Source organism: Pongo abelii, chromosome 11, assembly GCF_028885655.2.
Source record: "Pongo abelii isolate AG06213 chromosome 11, NHGRI_mPonAbe1-v2.0_pri, whole genome shotgun sequence".
NCBI classification, from domain to species: domain Eukaryota; kingdom Metazoa; phylum Chordata; class Mammalia; order Primates; family Hominidae; genus Pongo; species Pongo abelii.
The window spans coordinates 121,815,289-121,831,686 of record NC_071996.2 but is presented as its reverse complement, the minus strand read 5'-3'; the positions used below and the strand labels follow the sequence as shown (position 1 = coordinate 121,831,686).

The following is a 16,398-nucleotide window of genomic DNA, read 5'->3' as shown; positions in this document are numbered from 1 at the left end:
ACGCCTCGGGGCGGGTAGTTAGTTACGGAGTGAGTCGAGAGGCCAGGATTGCGTGGGGGGAGGGGGGCCCTTCGAGTGTCCTCACTGTGGGGGTTGTCTACACCTAGCTGCTCTCTATCTCTACAGGTGGAGATCGCTTTATGCACTCTGTTTTTTGTCTGTTTTATCATTCGCACCCCAGGAAAAATAAAATCATTGGGGCCACAAGTCAGAAACGGGGAGGGGCAGGAACGGGATTCAGCAAAGTGCTGTCTGGCACCTGTGGATTTGGAAGCGTCTCTTCCAACCCAGTCCCTCAGCTTCCACATCTGCCAAACAGAGCTGGTAAAAGTCCAACCCAGGGGGATAGGGGGAGCCGTGCAGAAAGTCGGGGTGCGTTCAGCAGGCTCCTGGGGAGTGCCGAGTGCGACCACGCCCTCCCTGAGAGGCCTAAAGGGAGCTTCCAGAGGAGCAACTCTGCACCCCTCTTCCTGGAGGGTCGATTTGAGGCCAGGCTGGAAGAACCAGAGCTGCAATGGGGGCAGCTCTAAGTAGACGCTTTCCAGTCTCCAAATGACTGACCTTGGCTCGACCTCATCACTAGCCCTTTGCCCAGGCCCTGGGTAGCCCCTTAGCCAGCCCTCCGTGTCTTTTTGACCAACCTGCCCATTACTCTGCCGTCCCCCGTCCTGCCCCACAAGATCTAAGACGTCCCCAGAAGGCTTCAGGTCTTGGCAGATGTGCACACACGTGCCCCCATGCTCCTGGCACTCTCATTCCTCCTGGACTGTCCTGTCAGCACTCCCCCCTACCCCCGACCCCCCTACAGCAAGATTCAGTCCCCTTCCCTGGCCGGCGTCACGGGCAGCACCCTTCACCGCATCCTGCCACAGTGACTTGTTTGCACAGCTGTCTCCCGCCGCTGGATTGTGGGGTCCTTGAGAACTGACATCTGTAATTCGGGACTTTGCCTCCCTCCCCAACTTGTAACACAGGGCCTGGCACAGGACTGGCACTCAATGCCAAGAGGTGTGTGTAGGGGGTACAACTAGGGCACTTCCAGGAGGCTAAAGGATCTGGGAGATGCCTTTCTTGGCTACACGTCCCCCATCCATCTCTTCCTTCAGCTGGCATGGACCCATCTCCTCCAGTGCCAAACCCAGAGGAGGCGGGCGGCCCTCTTGCCCAGGTACCCTCTGCAGCGCTTGCCCAGGTCGCACCAGACCGGTCCCATCCCTTCTCTCCTTGAGGGACCCACTCGCATCGTTGCCCTTTTAAGAAAGAGGAAATTCTTCTCATAAACAAGCGTCCGGACCTGAGCGCGGTGCCAGGCCGCCTGCCCTGCTGGGTCCCCAGGAAATCGAGGGTTCTTCCAGGTGCAACACCCGGCCCAGGTTCAACTCTGGAGAAAGGCCCGTTGGCCTCTCCTCGCTGCGGCCCTCCGCATGTCCTGGGCTGGGGTCTGAGAGACCCGAGGAGGCTGGAGGAGGGACTTGGGGGAGCCTAGAAACAGCCTAGGGAACGTCTATAAAGTGCAGCCCCTGAATGGGGCGAAGGGGTGCCCAGCCGCTCCCGAAGGCAGAGGGGGCTCCCCGCCCACACAGCTTCCCCCCACCCACTCTACCCGAAGGATTCTGGGGCCCCTGGGCGCGAGCCCCGAGCGCCCGCCTCCCCGCGTCGTTCCGCCTGGCGGGGAGGGGTGAGGCCGGGGCTGATGGCCGGCGTCGGGACCGTCTCTGCCCCAAGGGGGAGCAGTCAGCAGAGAGGGAGCGGTAACGGCGCGGCGTGGGAGTCGCGGCCGCCGGCTCGCCTGAGGAAACAGCAAATAATTTGGGCCTCAGAGGCACAGACTCTTGGGTTCCTTATGACTTGGTGCCTGACGGAGAAAGAAGTGCGCCGCCGTTTTACTGTCTGGAAAATGGGTTGCAGGCGGAACAGAAAGGCTGCGGCGAATAGGAGCGGACCAGACCCTGGTGTAAGGGTCTTCCGGATGCTTTAGAGACTTCGTGCCCTCCTGGTTCCCATTCCCCGCTCCTTTGGACGAGAAGGGAACTAGTATTTATTTAACTTTAATCAGGCCGGGTTTGGTGGCTCACGCCTGTAATTCCCAGGACTTTGGGAGGCGGAGGTGGGCGGATCACTTGAATCCAGCAGTTCGAGACCAGCCTGGCCAGCATGGCAAACCCCGTCTCTGCTGAAAATACACAAATTAGCTGGGCGTGGTGGCGCGCGCCACTCCCGGGGCTGAATAAAGAGAATCGCTGGAACCCAGAAGGTGGAGGTTGCAATGAATCAAGATTGCGCCACTGCACTCCAGCCTGGGCGACAGAGGGAGACCCTTTCCCTGTCTCAAATAAATAAATAAATAGATAGATAGATAATTTAACATTCATCAGACACTATTTCAAGCTCCAGTTTGGAGCCTGTGTCCCGCCCAAGTCCCCAAGCTCTCACCCCACCTGCCCTTGGGCTGTCAGGTCACGCCTGCAGGTGCTCAATAAATACCTTTTGAAATGTTGTTTGTTTGTTTGTTTTTGTCCCAAGTGCCTGGTACTGTGTTAAAGTGCTTAACCTCCATGGCAAGGGTGGTGTTGTCTCCATTTTACAGATGAGGACACTGAGACCCAGAGGTTAATTACATGGCTGTGCTAGGAAATAGCAGGTCCCTAAAGCCCCCAGGTTGGCTGGTCTTAGAAACTGTCCCACTCCATCCTGCTGCCTGCACGCGCCCCCTCCACATCCAGCAGGCCAGTCACGTCATCCATGCCACTCCCAGCCAGGCCCGGGGTGTGCGCCTAGCCAGAGGTCTCCCCTCTCTGGTCCTCTTCAAGGAGCCCATACAGGAAGTGGTGGTGGGAGCTGTGGGCCAGAAAGGTGGCTCCGTGGGCAAGGCAACAGGTCCAGACCTGGGGGAGGGGCGACCATGAGCTGGGGAGAGGCCAAGACTTCTGGGGAAGCCCCAATGTGTCCCCCCAAGCCCTCCCCATTGGTTGCCTCCTGTCCTTGCCTCATCCATTCCCAAGGCATCCCCTGGCCCTACTGTACCAGGTAGGTGCTGAGGCCCAGGTAGGCTGTGGCCAACAGGGCTGCAAGGCCGAAGTAGGCAGGGTGGGGCAGGCTGGGCAGGTAGCTGACCACGAAGTAGAGGTTGATGGCGCAGACTAGTGCCATGATGGAAGAGGTGATGACTTTGCTCAGCCTGGGGGACACGAGAGAGGCTCAGGTCTGGCTGGTTGCTGCTGGCCCACCTGCATCTACTCCTCTTCATCTCCCAGCGCCCACATTGGGGGTGGGGGTGGATACACCAAGGCCGCTTCTCTGGGCTGTGGGACCTGGAGCAGACAGACTCCCTCCCCACCTCCTGCCTCCTGGGACCTCCAGGCTACACACTGGCGGGATTTGGCAAGAGCTGAGTCTGAGGTGAGAGTGAGGAGCTCAGGCTCTAGAAACAGCCCTCTGCCCTGGATTCCAGTCTTGGCTCCCCAACTTGCTAGCTGTGTGACCCTGGGCAAGTCCCTTAACCTCTCTCAGCCTCTGTGGGTTCATTGGGATAATGGGGAGAATTGTAGCTCGTATCTCTGGGTGGCTGTGAGGATGAAATGCGGTGATGCAATCCAGCACTTGGGAAAGGGGGTACTCACAGGCCATTGGCAAACTCCTGCATGAGCGTGGGCATGCTGGTGAATGTGAGGATGGGCAGCACGGCGAACGGGAGCTGGGGAGAGCAGCAGGAGCCTAGGCTGAGGAATCCTGCCTCAGAATATGGCAAGGGTTGGGGCAAGATGGGCGTGGCTTGACACCCTCTGTATGGGTGTGAGCTCAGCTGCCCTAACCACACTGAGCCTACTTCTCCGTCTCAGGTTGTGGGCTCCAAAGCAGGAGAAAGTGTTTGGGGGCTCTGGCACCAGGTTGCTTCGGTTTGAATCCAAGCTCTGCCACTAGTAACTTAACTGAGTGCATCAGTTTTCCCATCTGTAAAATGGGATAATGAGCCTGGCAAACATACATAATGAGCTTTTGTCTCTACTTAAAAAAGAAAAAAAAATTAGACCTGCCGTGGTGGCTCATGCCTGTAATCCCTGCACTTTGGGAGGCCAAGGCGGGTGGATCATCTGAGGTCAGGAGTTTGAGACTAGCCTGGCCAACATGATGAAACCCTGTCTCTACTAAAAATACACAAAATTAGCTGGGTGTGATGGTGGGCACTGGTAATCTCAGCAACTTAGGAGGCTGAGGCAGAAGAATCGCTTGAACCTGGGAGGCAGAGGTTGCAGTGAGCCAACATCTCACCACTGCACTCCAGCCTGGGTAACAGGAGTGAAACTCCATCTCAAAAAAAAAAAAAAAAAAAAAAAAAAAAAATTAGCTGGGTGTGATGGCATGCACCTGTAGTCCTTGCTACTCAGGAGCCCGAGGTGGGAAGATTGCTAGAGACTGGGAGGGCAGGCTGCAGTGAGCCATGACTGAACCACTGCACTCCAGCCTAGGTGACAGAGGGAGACCATCTGGGGTGGTGGGAGGGGGGAAGGATAATGGTGATTCCTACCCTCCTGTCCCCAGGGTGGCTGCAGGGACAATGGAAGCCTTGTAGGCAAGATGTGCCTGGGACAGGGCCTGGCAGGCCCAGGCAAGGCTCAGCGTGGGGGTTGCTGGAGGTCCTGTTTAGCTCAGCAGTGGGCAGGGCTGGTGGGGCTGGCGCATCTCACCAGCAGGCTCTGCAGCACGTTGAGCAGATCATTGAGGCCCGACAAGTCCCTCAGGTCCCGGAAGACAGCCACAAGCACGGTGGGCAGGATGGCGCAGGAGCGGGTGAGGAGGACTCGGGCGAAGCGTGACCACCGCAGCCTCAGGAAGCCCTGGGGTGGGGGGGAGCTCCTTGGTGAGGAGTAGACAGGACTGGGGATTCCAGAGGAGAGATCCTCTGTAGTCCCTCAACTGACTTATCCCTGGGGGCATGCTCTGTTTTTCCACTGTTGAACTGGGGGCAGCTCTGTCCCTAGGTGGCAAGAGGGGATGGGTGGGGAGAAATTGGGAGCTCCCATCCCATAGCTGGTTGCTGAAGACTAAACAGTTTTGGGGAAAAGGCTTCTGTTAGTCCTGTGTCTGCAGCTTCCAGCAAGTCACCTCATCTGTCAGGATCTCAGTTTTCTCATCTGTAAAATGGGGCTTATAGTGTCGCCCTCTGGGCGACATGAAGGAAACAAAAGCTGAGTGGGGTGGCTCACGTCTGTAATCCCAGCACTTTGGGAAGCCAAGGCGGGAAGATCACTTGAGCCCAGGAGTTCGAGACCAGCCTGGGAAACATAGGAAGACCACATCTCTACAAATAATTTTAAAAATTAGCCTGGTGTGGTGGCATGAGCCTGTAGTCCCAATGACTCGGGAGGCTGAAGTTGAGGCTGCAGCGAGCTGTGATGGTGCCATTGCACTCCACCCTGAGCAACAGAGTGAAATCCTGCCTCAAAAAAGAAAGAAAGAGCCAGGCGCGGTGGCTCACGCCTGTAATTCCAGCACTTTGGGAGGCCGAGGCGGGCAGATCTCCTGAGGCTGGGAGTTCGAGACCACCCTGACCAACATGGAGAAACCCCGTCTTTACTAAAAATACAAAATTAGCTGGGTGTGGTGGCCTGTAATCCCAGCTGGTCAGGATGCTGAGGCAGGAGAATTGCTTGAACCCAGGAGGCGGAGGTTGCGGTGAGCCGGAGATCGCGCCATTGCACTCCAGCCTGCGCAACAAGAGCGAAACTCCATCTCAAAAGAAAGAAAGAAAGAAAAGAAAAGGCCGGACGCAGTGGCTCACGCCTGTAATCCCAGCACTTCAGGAGGCCAAGGTGGGCGGATCACGAGGTCAAGAGTTTGACACCGGCCTGGCCAACAGGGTGAAACTCCGTCTCTACTAAAAATACAAAAATTGGCCGGGTGCGGTGGTTCACAACTGTAATTCCAGCACTTTGGGAGGCCAAGGCAGGTGGATCACTTGAGGTCAAGAGTTCGAGACTAGCCTGCCAACATGGCGAAACCCCGTCTCTACTAAAAGTACAAAAATTAGCCAGGCCTGGTGGCAGTTGCCTGAAATCCCAGCTACTGAGGAGGCTGAGGCAGGAGAAGCTTGAACCTGGGAGGAGGAGGTTGCAGTGAGCCGAGATCGCGCCACTGCACTCTAGCCTGGGCGACAAGAGCGAGACTCCGTCTCAACAACAACAACAACAACAACAAAAACAAAAAACAAAAAACAAAAAGGAAGAAAAGAAAAGAAAAAAGGATCCACAAGGCTCGGAGTTCTAGCCCCCAGTAGTGTGCCTGCTGTCCTTGGACCCCTTGCCCGTCCGGTCCCGCCCCCTGCCCTACCTCCATCACGAACTGTCCCGCGTAGGTGCCCGTCATGGTGGAGCTCTGCCCAGCCGCCAGGAGACCTATGGCCCAGATGTAGAGGGCCGCGGGGCCGAACAGGCAGCCCAGGATCACGCCCTGCAGGAACGAGTGTGGTGGAACCGGTGGCCCCGCCCGAGGCCCCGCCCCTTGGTGGGCGGGGCGGGGAGCCGCTCTAGGTCACACCCTCCCCGCCCACCCGCGCTCACCCCCTGGTAAATGTCCACGGCCACGGTGGCGTTGTTCATGGGGAAGATCTTGGCGTAGTCGTGGAGGCTGCTCTTGGCACAGATGTTGAACTGCGGGTACCAGGGCAGTAGAAGGAAGATGTGAGGAGCACGCTCAGCCTTGGGAAACCGGACTGCCTAGCTTTGACCAGGGTTCCAAAACTGGTGGCCCAAGGCTGAATCTGGCCAGACATATTTTGTTTGGCTAACAAAGTAAGCTGGGTTTTGTTTCGTTTTACTTTTATGTTTTGTAGCGATGGGGGTCTTGTCATGTTGCCCTGGTTGGTCTTGAACTCCCGGGCTCAAGCGAGCCATCTGCCTCGGCCTCCCAAAGTGCTGGGATTACAGGCATGAGCCACCGCGCCCGGCCGGGTTTTTTTTTTCTTTAATGTGGATTTGTTGCCAACATTTAAAATTGAGAAGGCCTGGCATAAGAACCCAGTCTCCAGCTTCTTTTAGGTTTGTAAGAGCTGGCATCATCACAGAGACAGTTGGCTGCCATGCCCTCCTCACACTGTCCACTTCCTACAACTCTGCGCCTGCCTAGTCTTGAAGACAAGGGTTTGCAGTCCCGATGTTGATCTCCCTCCTGGTGCCAAGGAACAGAGTGAGACCCAGGGAGGAGTGTGACCTCCCAAGGTCACAGAGCAAGGCAGTGGCAGTGCCCAGGTCCTTGGAGGCCTGGCCACCCCTTCTCCCACAGGACTCAGCATTCAGGAAGCCCCCAACCCCGGCTGCAGCTGTTAGAGCCTCATGACTGAGATCCACTCAGAAGGGGAGACAGACACAGGTCCCAGATCCCAGAGAGTCAGGGAGGAGCTGGCTAGTTCCTTTTCCAGTATTAGCACAAATGTCACCTCTTCCAAGAAGCCTTTCTTGACCACCTGGGCTAATGCAGACCCCACCCCTATACCCTCAACTATGCTTCTTCACCCCCTTTATTTCTTCCCACTCTGCACTGCCCTTGGGTATTCATTCCTGTCTGCTCACCTCCCTCCCTATTTAAGCTGCAGAGAGCTGGGTCTTTGTAGCATTGACCGCTGTATCCCCAGGGTCTAGGATGTGCTTGGTACATAACAAATGCTCAATGATTATTTGCTGAATGAATGATATCTGCCCACAGGGAAGATTATCAGGGCAGAGACTCAGAAGGGCTCAGCTGCATTGCCTGGGGTCCTCGGCAAGGCTTACAGGACATGAGTACGTGTGTGGCCTCAGGTGCAGGGGAAAGTGTGTCTCACCGCAGCCTGGTTGGTTTGCTGGTAGAAGGCCTGCCCAAAGACAGCCATGACAAAGAGGTTGATGATAAAGGAGACGGACAGGGCGATGGTGGCCTCAATCAGGAAGTACATGTTGGCTTCTCTGATGTCCGCTCGGCGGGCCCGGTCTATATCTCGAGACTACAAAGATCAAAGGGAGAGGGAAGTGCCAAAGTCCCTCAGAGCCACCACAGTGTCCCCCACCCTCACACTTCTATGTTCTCCCCAAAGCCCAGTACCTTCTCAGGTCCCCTGTGTGGCAGTCTGGGGCAGGTTCAGGTCAGCTGATGGTTTCCTACATCTCTGTTCTTGCCACAGAGGCCTGACCACTGTAAGCCACTGTGTGGGTGAAGCAAGGCTGGCCTTTGAGGTCCCTGGCTACCTCAGGTCCTGACACACTCCTTCACTCACCTTGTTCCATCCTCAGACGTGTCCAGCTTACTTTATTTTATTTTTTAGAGACAGGTTTTGTTCTGTCACCCAGACTGGAGTGCCATGGTGCAATGCATGGCTCAATGCAGCCTCCACCTCATGGGCCCAAGTGATCCTCCTGCCCCAGCCTCCTAAGTAGCTGGGACCACAGACACACATCACTACAACCCGCTAATTTTTAAATTTTCTGTAGAGACAGGGTCTTGCTAGGCTAGTCTTGAACTCCTGGGCTCAAGCATTCTCTTGTCTTGGCCTCCTAAAGTGCTGAGATTACAGGTGTGAGCCACTGTTAAGCTGTTAGGGACCCAAGTCTCTTTCATTTGTACCCATGGCCTTGGCACTTGCTTTCCCTCTGCTTGTAATATCTTTTCCCTGATCTACTTCCCCAACTTTCAGTCATTCTCTATCATATTTCTCTGTTTTGTTTACTTCAGAGTCCCTTTCACAATTATTATTATTATTATTATTATTATTTTGACAGGGTCTCACTGTGTCACTGAGAGTGCAGTGGTGGGATCTCAGCTCACTGCAGCCTCGACCTCCGGGGCTCAAGCCTCAACCTCCTGAGTAACTAGGACTACAGGTGTGCACAACACCCAACTAATTTATTTTATTTTTTGTTGGTAGAGACAGGGTTTTACCATGTTGCCCAGGCTGGTCTCGAACTCCTGGGCTCAAGCGATCCACCTGCCTCTGCCTACGGAAGTGTTGGGATTACAGGCGTGAGCCACCTCGCCCAGCTCTATAGTTCTTTTTCTTTTTCTCTTTTTGAGACGGAGTCTTGCTCTGTCACTCATGCTGGAGTGCAATGTCACCATTTCCCCTCACTGCAACTTCCGCCTACTGGCTTCAAGTGATTCTCCTGCCTCAGCCTCCCGAGTAGCTGGGATTACAGGCACGCGCCACCACTTCCGGCTAATTTTTTATATTTTTAGTACAGACGGGATTTCACCATGTTGCCAGGCTGGTCTCAAACTCCTGACCTTGTGATCCGCCCGCCTCGGTCTCCCGAAGTGCTGGGATTACAGGCGTGAGCCACCGCGCCCGGCCTATAATTCTTTCCTTTGTTGGTTTACTTGCTTGTCATCCGTCTACCCCACCAGCACGGAAACTCTAGAAGGGCAGAGGCCTTGACTGTCTGTTCCTTCCAGCGCACAGTAGACACTTTTTTTTTTTTTTTTTTTGAGACAGAGTCTCGCTCTGTCGCCAGGCTGGAGTGGTGCGGTGGCGCGATCTCGGCTCACTGCAACCTCTGCCTCGCGGGTTCAAGCGATTCCCCTGCCTCAGCCTCCCAAGCAGCTGGGACTACAGGCGCGCGCCACCACGCCCAGCTAGTTTTTGTATTTTCAGTAGAGACGGGGTTTCGCCATGTTGGCCAGGATGGTGTCGATCTCTTGACCTCGTGATCCGCCCGCCTCCGCCTCCCAAAGTGCTGGGATTACAAGCATGAGCCGCCGCGCCCCGCCTGACCCTCAATTATTACAGGCTCCGAAAATCCTGACGGAAGGAGCCAGAGGGGAGGGGCTCCAGGCTTGGAGGCGGAGCCAGCATGGCTCCGACTGAGTGGGGGTCTCCTTTCCCCTCCCCTCTCTGCTCACCTTGACCAGGGCCGAGTGCAGGTAGATATTGTGGGGCATGATGATGGCGCCAACAATGCCCACCGCCTGCAGCAGCTCGGGGTGGCCGCAGCCCGGGCACGAGGGCAGGAACAGGCCCCGAAGAAGCGCTCCCTGCTCAGGACGCGCCACCACATACTGCAGGGAGGAGCCTGGTCAGGACAAGCCCCGCCCCTCGCAACCATGCCGCGGTCACCATTTCTCAGTCTCCATCCCACCCCAGCCCCCCGCAGCCAGCGGCCAGAGGGAAGGGAGAGGAATGATCTTGGGAGGTCCACAGTGGGGTTGCAGCACTGGCTTCCTACCTCATAGCCAAAGGTCAAGGCCATAATGGTTATAAGGAGTCCAAAAAAAGCTTCCAGCTTCCGCAACCCTACGGAGCAGAACAAACAAACTAAACAAACCAACGAAAAAAATCTGTAACATCAACAATTCGTAATGGCTAATACTACGAGCGCTTCTAGGCACAGTGCCAAGTGCTTAACATATGTTACCTCACTCAGTCTTCACAACCACCCTCTGATGTCTGTGCTATTATTTCCCCACGTTACAGGTGAAGAAAGGGATGTCCAAGTAACTCGCTAGAGGCCACCCAGGGAGAGTGAGGGAGCTCAGGTGCGCTCCCAGGCAGTTCGATGTCAGAGCCCTTCTCCCAGTACAGCACCCTCACCACCACCACTCCCCTATGAGGTGGGGTGTGCACCCACCATAGTTATCGAGGAAGAGGAAGAAGAAGGTGTCCACGATGGTGATGAGGACGCCACCCCAGAGTGGGATTCTGAAACCAGAATGGCCCAGGTCAGCCCAGCCTGGTCCAGGGGTCTCTAACTCCTACGGAGCCTCAGGGCTGGAGACAGGAATCTGGCCTCCTGGGAGCAGGACCCTAAGCGCCCCCAGACAGCTAGGTCAAGGGGTGTGGGAGTGTGGCATAGAACAGTAGAGGCAGGGCAGAGCTAGAGGAGAGACCTGGCACCCGGCGCAGCAGGGAGTTTGGGGCTGCAGTCCCAAAGTCCTGCATGACTCACATCTGTGTGACTTTAGATAGGTCACTTTACATTTCTGGAAAACAGGGCAGCAGCCCTGCTTCAGAGGGGACAGCAGGATAAAATAGACTCTGGGAGGGACTGGGTGGGGGGAAGTAGCAGCAGCTGTTCTCTGCTTGGCCTGAAGAGTTGGGGTACACTGGGGTGGTACCGTCCAGCTGAGAGCAGATTGAATGCAATGGCCGTGCCGATGACTTCCTGCATGTCGGAACCCACAATGGCTAGCTCGATGGTCAGCCAGAGGACGGTGCGAGGCACCTATGGGGAGGAGATGATCCTTCATTAAGGGTGGGCCGGTTATCTGTCTGTCGTCTCAGACTACATTTGTCTGTCATCTCAGACTACATTTACAAGACAGTCTTGCCAATGGGCTTCCTACATTATGTAGGAAGAGCATACAGGAGATGGAAAGGCAGAGATAAACTTTTTTTTTTTTTTTTTTTTGAGATGGAGTTTTGCTCTTGTTGCCCAAGCTGGAGTGCAATGGCACGATCTCGGCTCACCACAATCTCCGCCTCCCGGGTTCAAGCGATTCTCTTGCCTCAGCCTCCCGAGTAGCTGGGATTACAGGCATGCGCCACCATGCCGGGCTAGTTTTGTATTTTTAGTAGAGACGGGGTTTCTCCATGTTGGTCAGGTTGGTCTCGAACTCCCGACCTCAGGTGATCCACCTGCCTTGGCCTCCCAGAGTGCTGGGACTACAGGCATGAGCCACCGCCCCTGGCTGAGATAAACCATTTTTTTCCCCCTGCTTCTTGTGGTATTTCTGGCAGTGGCACCAGGCAACCTGGATTCTGGCAGCACTAGTGGCCATTTCATCAGCATCAATAATGCTTCCAGGAGTTCAGCAGCAAAGGATGGCTCTGGGGCTTGTGCCAGGGGTGTAGCAGCTTTCTGATCTTTGGGTAACACCCTATTCCCTTGCCCCTCAAGCCCTCCCAAACCTTTCAATCCCTGCATTCAATACCTTTGAAATGTCCACTGCTATAATTTCTGTTTTCCAAACTGGACACACAACAACCAAGTCCCCAGGGTCCACCCCAGCCAATGACCATTCCTGAGCTGATGCCTCCCCATTTTTTGTCTTGGGCAAGTCACTTTCCCAAATTTTAATTACCCCTTCTGTGAAATGACATGCCTCTCATGTCCCTCTAGGCTATGTGCTATCAGTTTGAGCCTCAGTCTTTCCATCTATCAAATGGAATTGGGGCCGGGTGCAGTGGCTCATGCCTGTAATCCCAGAACTTTGGGAAACTGAGGTGGGTGAATCATCTGAGGTCAGGAGTTCGAGACCAGCCTGGCCAACATGGTGAAACCCCAGCTCTCCTAAAAATACAAAAATTAGCCGATCATTGTGATGGGCACCTGTAATCCCAGCTACTCGAGAGGCTGAGGCAGAAGAATCGCTTGAACCTGGGAGGTAGAGGTTGCAGTGAGCTGACATTGTACCACTGCACTCCTGACTGGGTGACAGAGCGAGAGTCCGACTGAAACAAACAAACAAACAACAACAACAACAACAAAAACAAATAGACTTGGGATGCCCCATGTGAGATCATGTATTTATTTGATAGTGGAAGCTGAAAATGGCTGTTTGGGGTTTGGGGCCAGTGGTTCTCCCTGTCCAGGCCCCCCAAGCTCACCTTAGGGTAGTAGAGATGGCAGACCTCGCCCAAGTCCTTGCCTGTCACCACGCCCAGACGTGCAGCCAGTCGCTGGCAGAGCAAGCCCAACACCGTGGCCCAGAGCAGCACCCAGAGAAGCTGTGAGGAGGCAGGGAGAGGCCTTCAGCCAGAGAGGCCAGCCTCAGAAAGCCCCTGAGCTTGTGGTACCCTCTAACCAAGGACACTCCTCAGGGAGGGGGTGGGAGAGATGGAGTCCCATCCTGGCTGGGCGCTGGTAGCTCACGCCTGTAATCCCAGCACTTTAAAAGGCTAAGGTGGGAGGATTGCTTGAGTCCAGGAGTTCAAGAGCAGCCTGAGCAACATAGTGAGACCCCATCTCTAAATAAATAAATAAATTACGCCAGACAAGGTAGCTCACACCTGTAATCCCAGCACTTTGGGAGGCCAAGGCGGGTGGATCACTTGAGGTCAGGAGTTCAAGACCAGCCTGGCCCACATAGTGAAACCCCATCTCTACTAAAAATACAAAAATTAGCTGGGCATGGTGGCATGTACTACTCAGGAGGCTGAGGCAGGAGAATCACTTGAACCCAGGAGGCAGAGGTTGCAGTGAGCCGAGATTGTGCCACTGCACTCCAGCCTGGGCGACAGAGTGAGACTCTGTCTCAAAAAATAAAATTAAATAAATAAATAAATATACATATTTTTTAGAGAGGAGTCCAGTCCCCTACCCCCCACACAAATGCCCCACCTTCTGGCAGGGCTGCCCTGGGGACCCTTTTCGGGCCCATTTGAATTTAACACCAGCTCCCAGGCCACACTGGAGAAACATGGCCAGCAGGGGCCTTCAACACTTAGCCTGGTCACCTCCCTCTCGAAAGTGTCCCCACTCAGGTCCCGACTTAGTTACTTTGAATCCCGCCACGGCGCCAGCCTGAAGATCCGACTCGATGTTTCCTGGGTCCAGGAAAGCAATGCTCATGAGGAAGCCAGGCCCCGTGAAGGCCCATAGCTTCCGCAGGCTGAAGGTGCCCTGTGTGGGGGTGACAGGAGTAGAGTGAGGGGGTCCTGGTATAGGGATGGTGGCAGCTGGCCTTGGCCATCCCCTAGAGGAGCCCCAACAGGCTCATCAGCCCAGCCCTGCCCTCCATGGCCCTTTCCTGGGTCTGCCACCCAGAGGATGGGGAGGGCATGGGTGGAGGAAGCAGCATGCTCTGATGAGTCACAGAGGATCTTTTTCTGGATCTGTTAAGCTCAGCAGCCGGCTTGCACCTGAACTGCCTGCCCCTCTCAAGCCCTGACTTGTCAGGTCCTCAGAGACCTCACAGGGGGCTGTCTAAGGGGGTGAGGGGGCCAAGCCTCCCTAACCCAGCTCCTCCCTCGCCAGCTCCTTTTCCGACCACAGGGCCTCCTCTCTGTGGTCCGCTGAGGCTATGGTCCCCCTACCCTGTTCCAGGGCATGGTGTATCGACTTAGAAATCTGCTGAAGATATTGGAGGCTGGGAGCGGTGGCTCGTGCCTGTAATCCCAGCACTTTGGAAGGCGGAGGTGGGCGGATCACTTGAGCTCAGGAGTTTGAGACCAGCCTGGCCAACATGGTGAAACCCTGTCTCTACTAAAAATACAAAAATTAGCCTGGCATGGTGGTGCATGCCTGTAATCCCAGCTACCCGGGAGGCTGGAGCAGGAGAATCGCTTAAACTCGGGAGGCAGAGGTTGCAGTGAGCTGAGATCGCACCACTGCACTCCAGCCTGGGCAAAGAGCAAGACTCCATTTCCAAAGAAAGAGAAGATACTGGAAATGCAGGTGACAGCATCCTAGATGCTAGATGCCAGCCTGCAGCCTCCTTCACTTCTCCCTATGCCCTTTCCTAAATGCTAAAACATGTCCTCAAGGTTCCAATCCCAATTCCCCTCGGGCCTCTTTTCCTTCATAGGAAAGCTGAGATTCATAGAGAAGGCCATTTAATCATTTTTAGACAAATACTGAAGCACCCCAGCTAAGCACTGAGGACGGAAGCAGGAAGGGGCAGTTGCCACTGTCCACCACTGCTGCTCAGAACTGGAAGGGACTTGCCACCCATGATCATAAGGAGACCCCATTCTCCAGCCCATGGGATCCCACAGGATCTTGTCAATCTTGCAAGCCCCCAGGAAGTTTCCAGTATCCCACCGGTTTTGTGTCTGGGATGGGGATCTTCTCACTCAGGTAGGTCTCTCTGGGAGGTGCTTTCTGTGGCCCTGGGCTGGTCGGGCTGGTCGGGCTGGAGATGGAGCCATAGCTGGACCTGCTTAGCCTTTGGGGACCCTTGTCACCTGTGGGGGCCCATGAAGCATGGTGAGTGTCCTGCCTCTTTCTGGTGGCCCAGAGTTAAAGCCGCCTGCTCCCTTCCCTCCTCCTCCCGGAAAAGTGGAGAAACTAAGGTCCCTGGCCCCCATCTTGGGTCCATCACCGCCACCTCTCAACCAAACATTCCAGATGTGTGGGACATGGCAGCTTCAGAATTACTGTCCTCTCATATGAGGACAGATGCCCAGAGGCAGATCTCCTGCCACAGAAAATGCAGAGAGACCCTAGGCTCTAAGAAGGGCAAGCTGAGGCCACATGTCTGCCCCTTGGCCCGACCCCTCACCTTCTCCGGCAGCCCAGAAAGCTCCAGGGGCTTTGATCCACGGACTTCAGACAAAGGAAAGGTAGACCCCTTAGGGGTGTGAAGGACTCCACCCAGTGAGATTGAGTCTGGTGTCCAGAACTGTGTTCTAGACTAGGACTCCCACGGGGGACCAGACGCTTCCACAGGGAACCAAGGGCTTTCTTGCTTCCTCAAGTCTCCACCAGCCTAGTGACCTCCTCCACTCCACCCCCCAATCAGGCTCTGTCCCTAGGGGCCACTACTCACCTGTCATTGAAATGCCGACTTCAGGTACTCTGGGAGTGTGAGCGGTGCTCTGGGCAGCTCCTCAGCCTGCACCCCCTCTCTGGGCACTGGTGCAAGTGAGTGTGCCAGCCCACGCCCTGTTACCCATCCGCAGCTGAGCGCCCTGCCTCTTACATCAACATTCGCTTCACATCGGCCAATTCACACACACACACAACATGGGGTGTTGTGAAACATTTTCCAAAGGCAGAAGTGGCCAGCCCTGGCGGAAGGGTCTGGTTACCCATGGAGTGGACCTTTGTTCCCCTCCCAGCCTGCCCTGTGCCCCACAACACATCTGTTCCCCTTCCAGGCACCCCATGTTCTGTGCCTCCCAAGTTAGCTCTGATTTCAGATGCTTCTTGCCCCTTACGTATTCATGTCAATACCCCATGACCCCCCCCCCGCCACACACACACACACACACACACACACGCACACACGCATACACACACACAAAGTCAGGTCTTTCTTCTTCTCTTCGATCTGGAGTTCCAAGGCCCCTCGTTGGCCTAATGCGAGTCTTCATGTCCTCAAAGGCCTCAGTTTCCCTTTGAGGGCCACAGAGGAAGGCACTGCAGAAGGGACATGCATTGAAGATTCAGACTCAGGATGTCCCCAGAAGATGGGACACTGGGATTTGGTCCTGGTTCAACCACTGATTCACTTGAGATTGTCACCAGATCATGTCCCTTCTCAGAGTTGTTTATTCTATTCCACCCCCACTCTTTTTTTGGTTTTTTTTTTTTTTTTTTGGAGACAAGGTCTCGCTCTGTCACCCAGGCTAGAGTGAAGTGTGAAGTGCAGTGTTGCCATCATAGTTTACTGCGCCTCAAACTCCCTTTTTTTTTTTTTTTTTTTTTTTTTTGAGACAGAGTCTTACTCTGTTGCCCAGACTGGAGTGCAGTGGCATAATCTCAGCTCACTGCA

The 16,398-nt window shown here is 55.1% G+C and overlaps 1 protein-coding gene across 3 annotated transcripts; it reads right to left on the bottom strand.

Moving 5' to 3' along the window:
* Positions 1–2,493: 2,493 nt before the first annotated feature.
* Positions 2,494–15,721, bottom strand: SLC11A1 (solute carrier family 11 member 1). 3 transcript variants are annotated; one of them, XM_024243856.3, is made up of 15 exons: positions 15,451–15,714; positions 14,724–14,866; positions 13,461–13,583; positions 12,569–12,688; positions 11,077–11,183; positions 10,590–10,660; positions 10,188–10,255; positions 9,865–10,020; positions 7,817–7,975; positions 6,558–6,647; positions 6,328–6,447; positions 4,686–4,835; positions 3,621–3,694; positions 3,025–3,178; positions 2,494–2,885 (listed from the first exon to the last, which is right to left on the bottom strand). In XM_024243856.3, the coding sequence occupies exons 1-15, from the start codon at positions 15,455–15,457 to the stop codon at positions 2,775–2,777; spliced, it is 1,653 nt and encodes a 550-aa protein (XP_024099624.1). In that variant the 5' UTR covers positions 15,458–15,714; the 3' UTR covers positions 2,494–2,774. The 3 variants fall into 3 exon arrangements, with proteins under 3 accessions (XP_024099624.1, XP_054405811.1, XP_063569117.1); XM_054549836.2 differs by lacking the exon at positions 3,621–3,694 and having other exon boundaries at positions 15,451–15,719; XM_063713047.1 differs by lacking the exons at positions 3,025–3,178; positions 3,621–3,694 and having other exon boundaries at positions 15,451–15,721.
* Between the last annotated feature and the right edge of the window lie 677 nt (positions 15,722–16,398).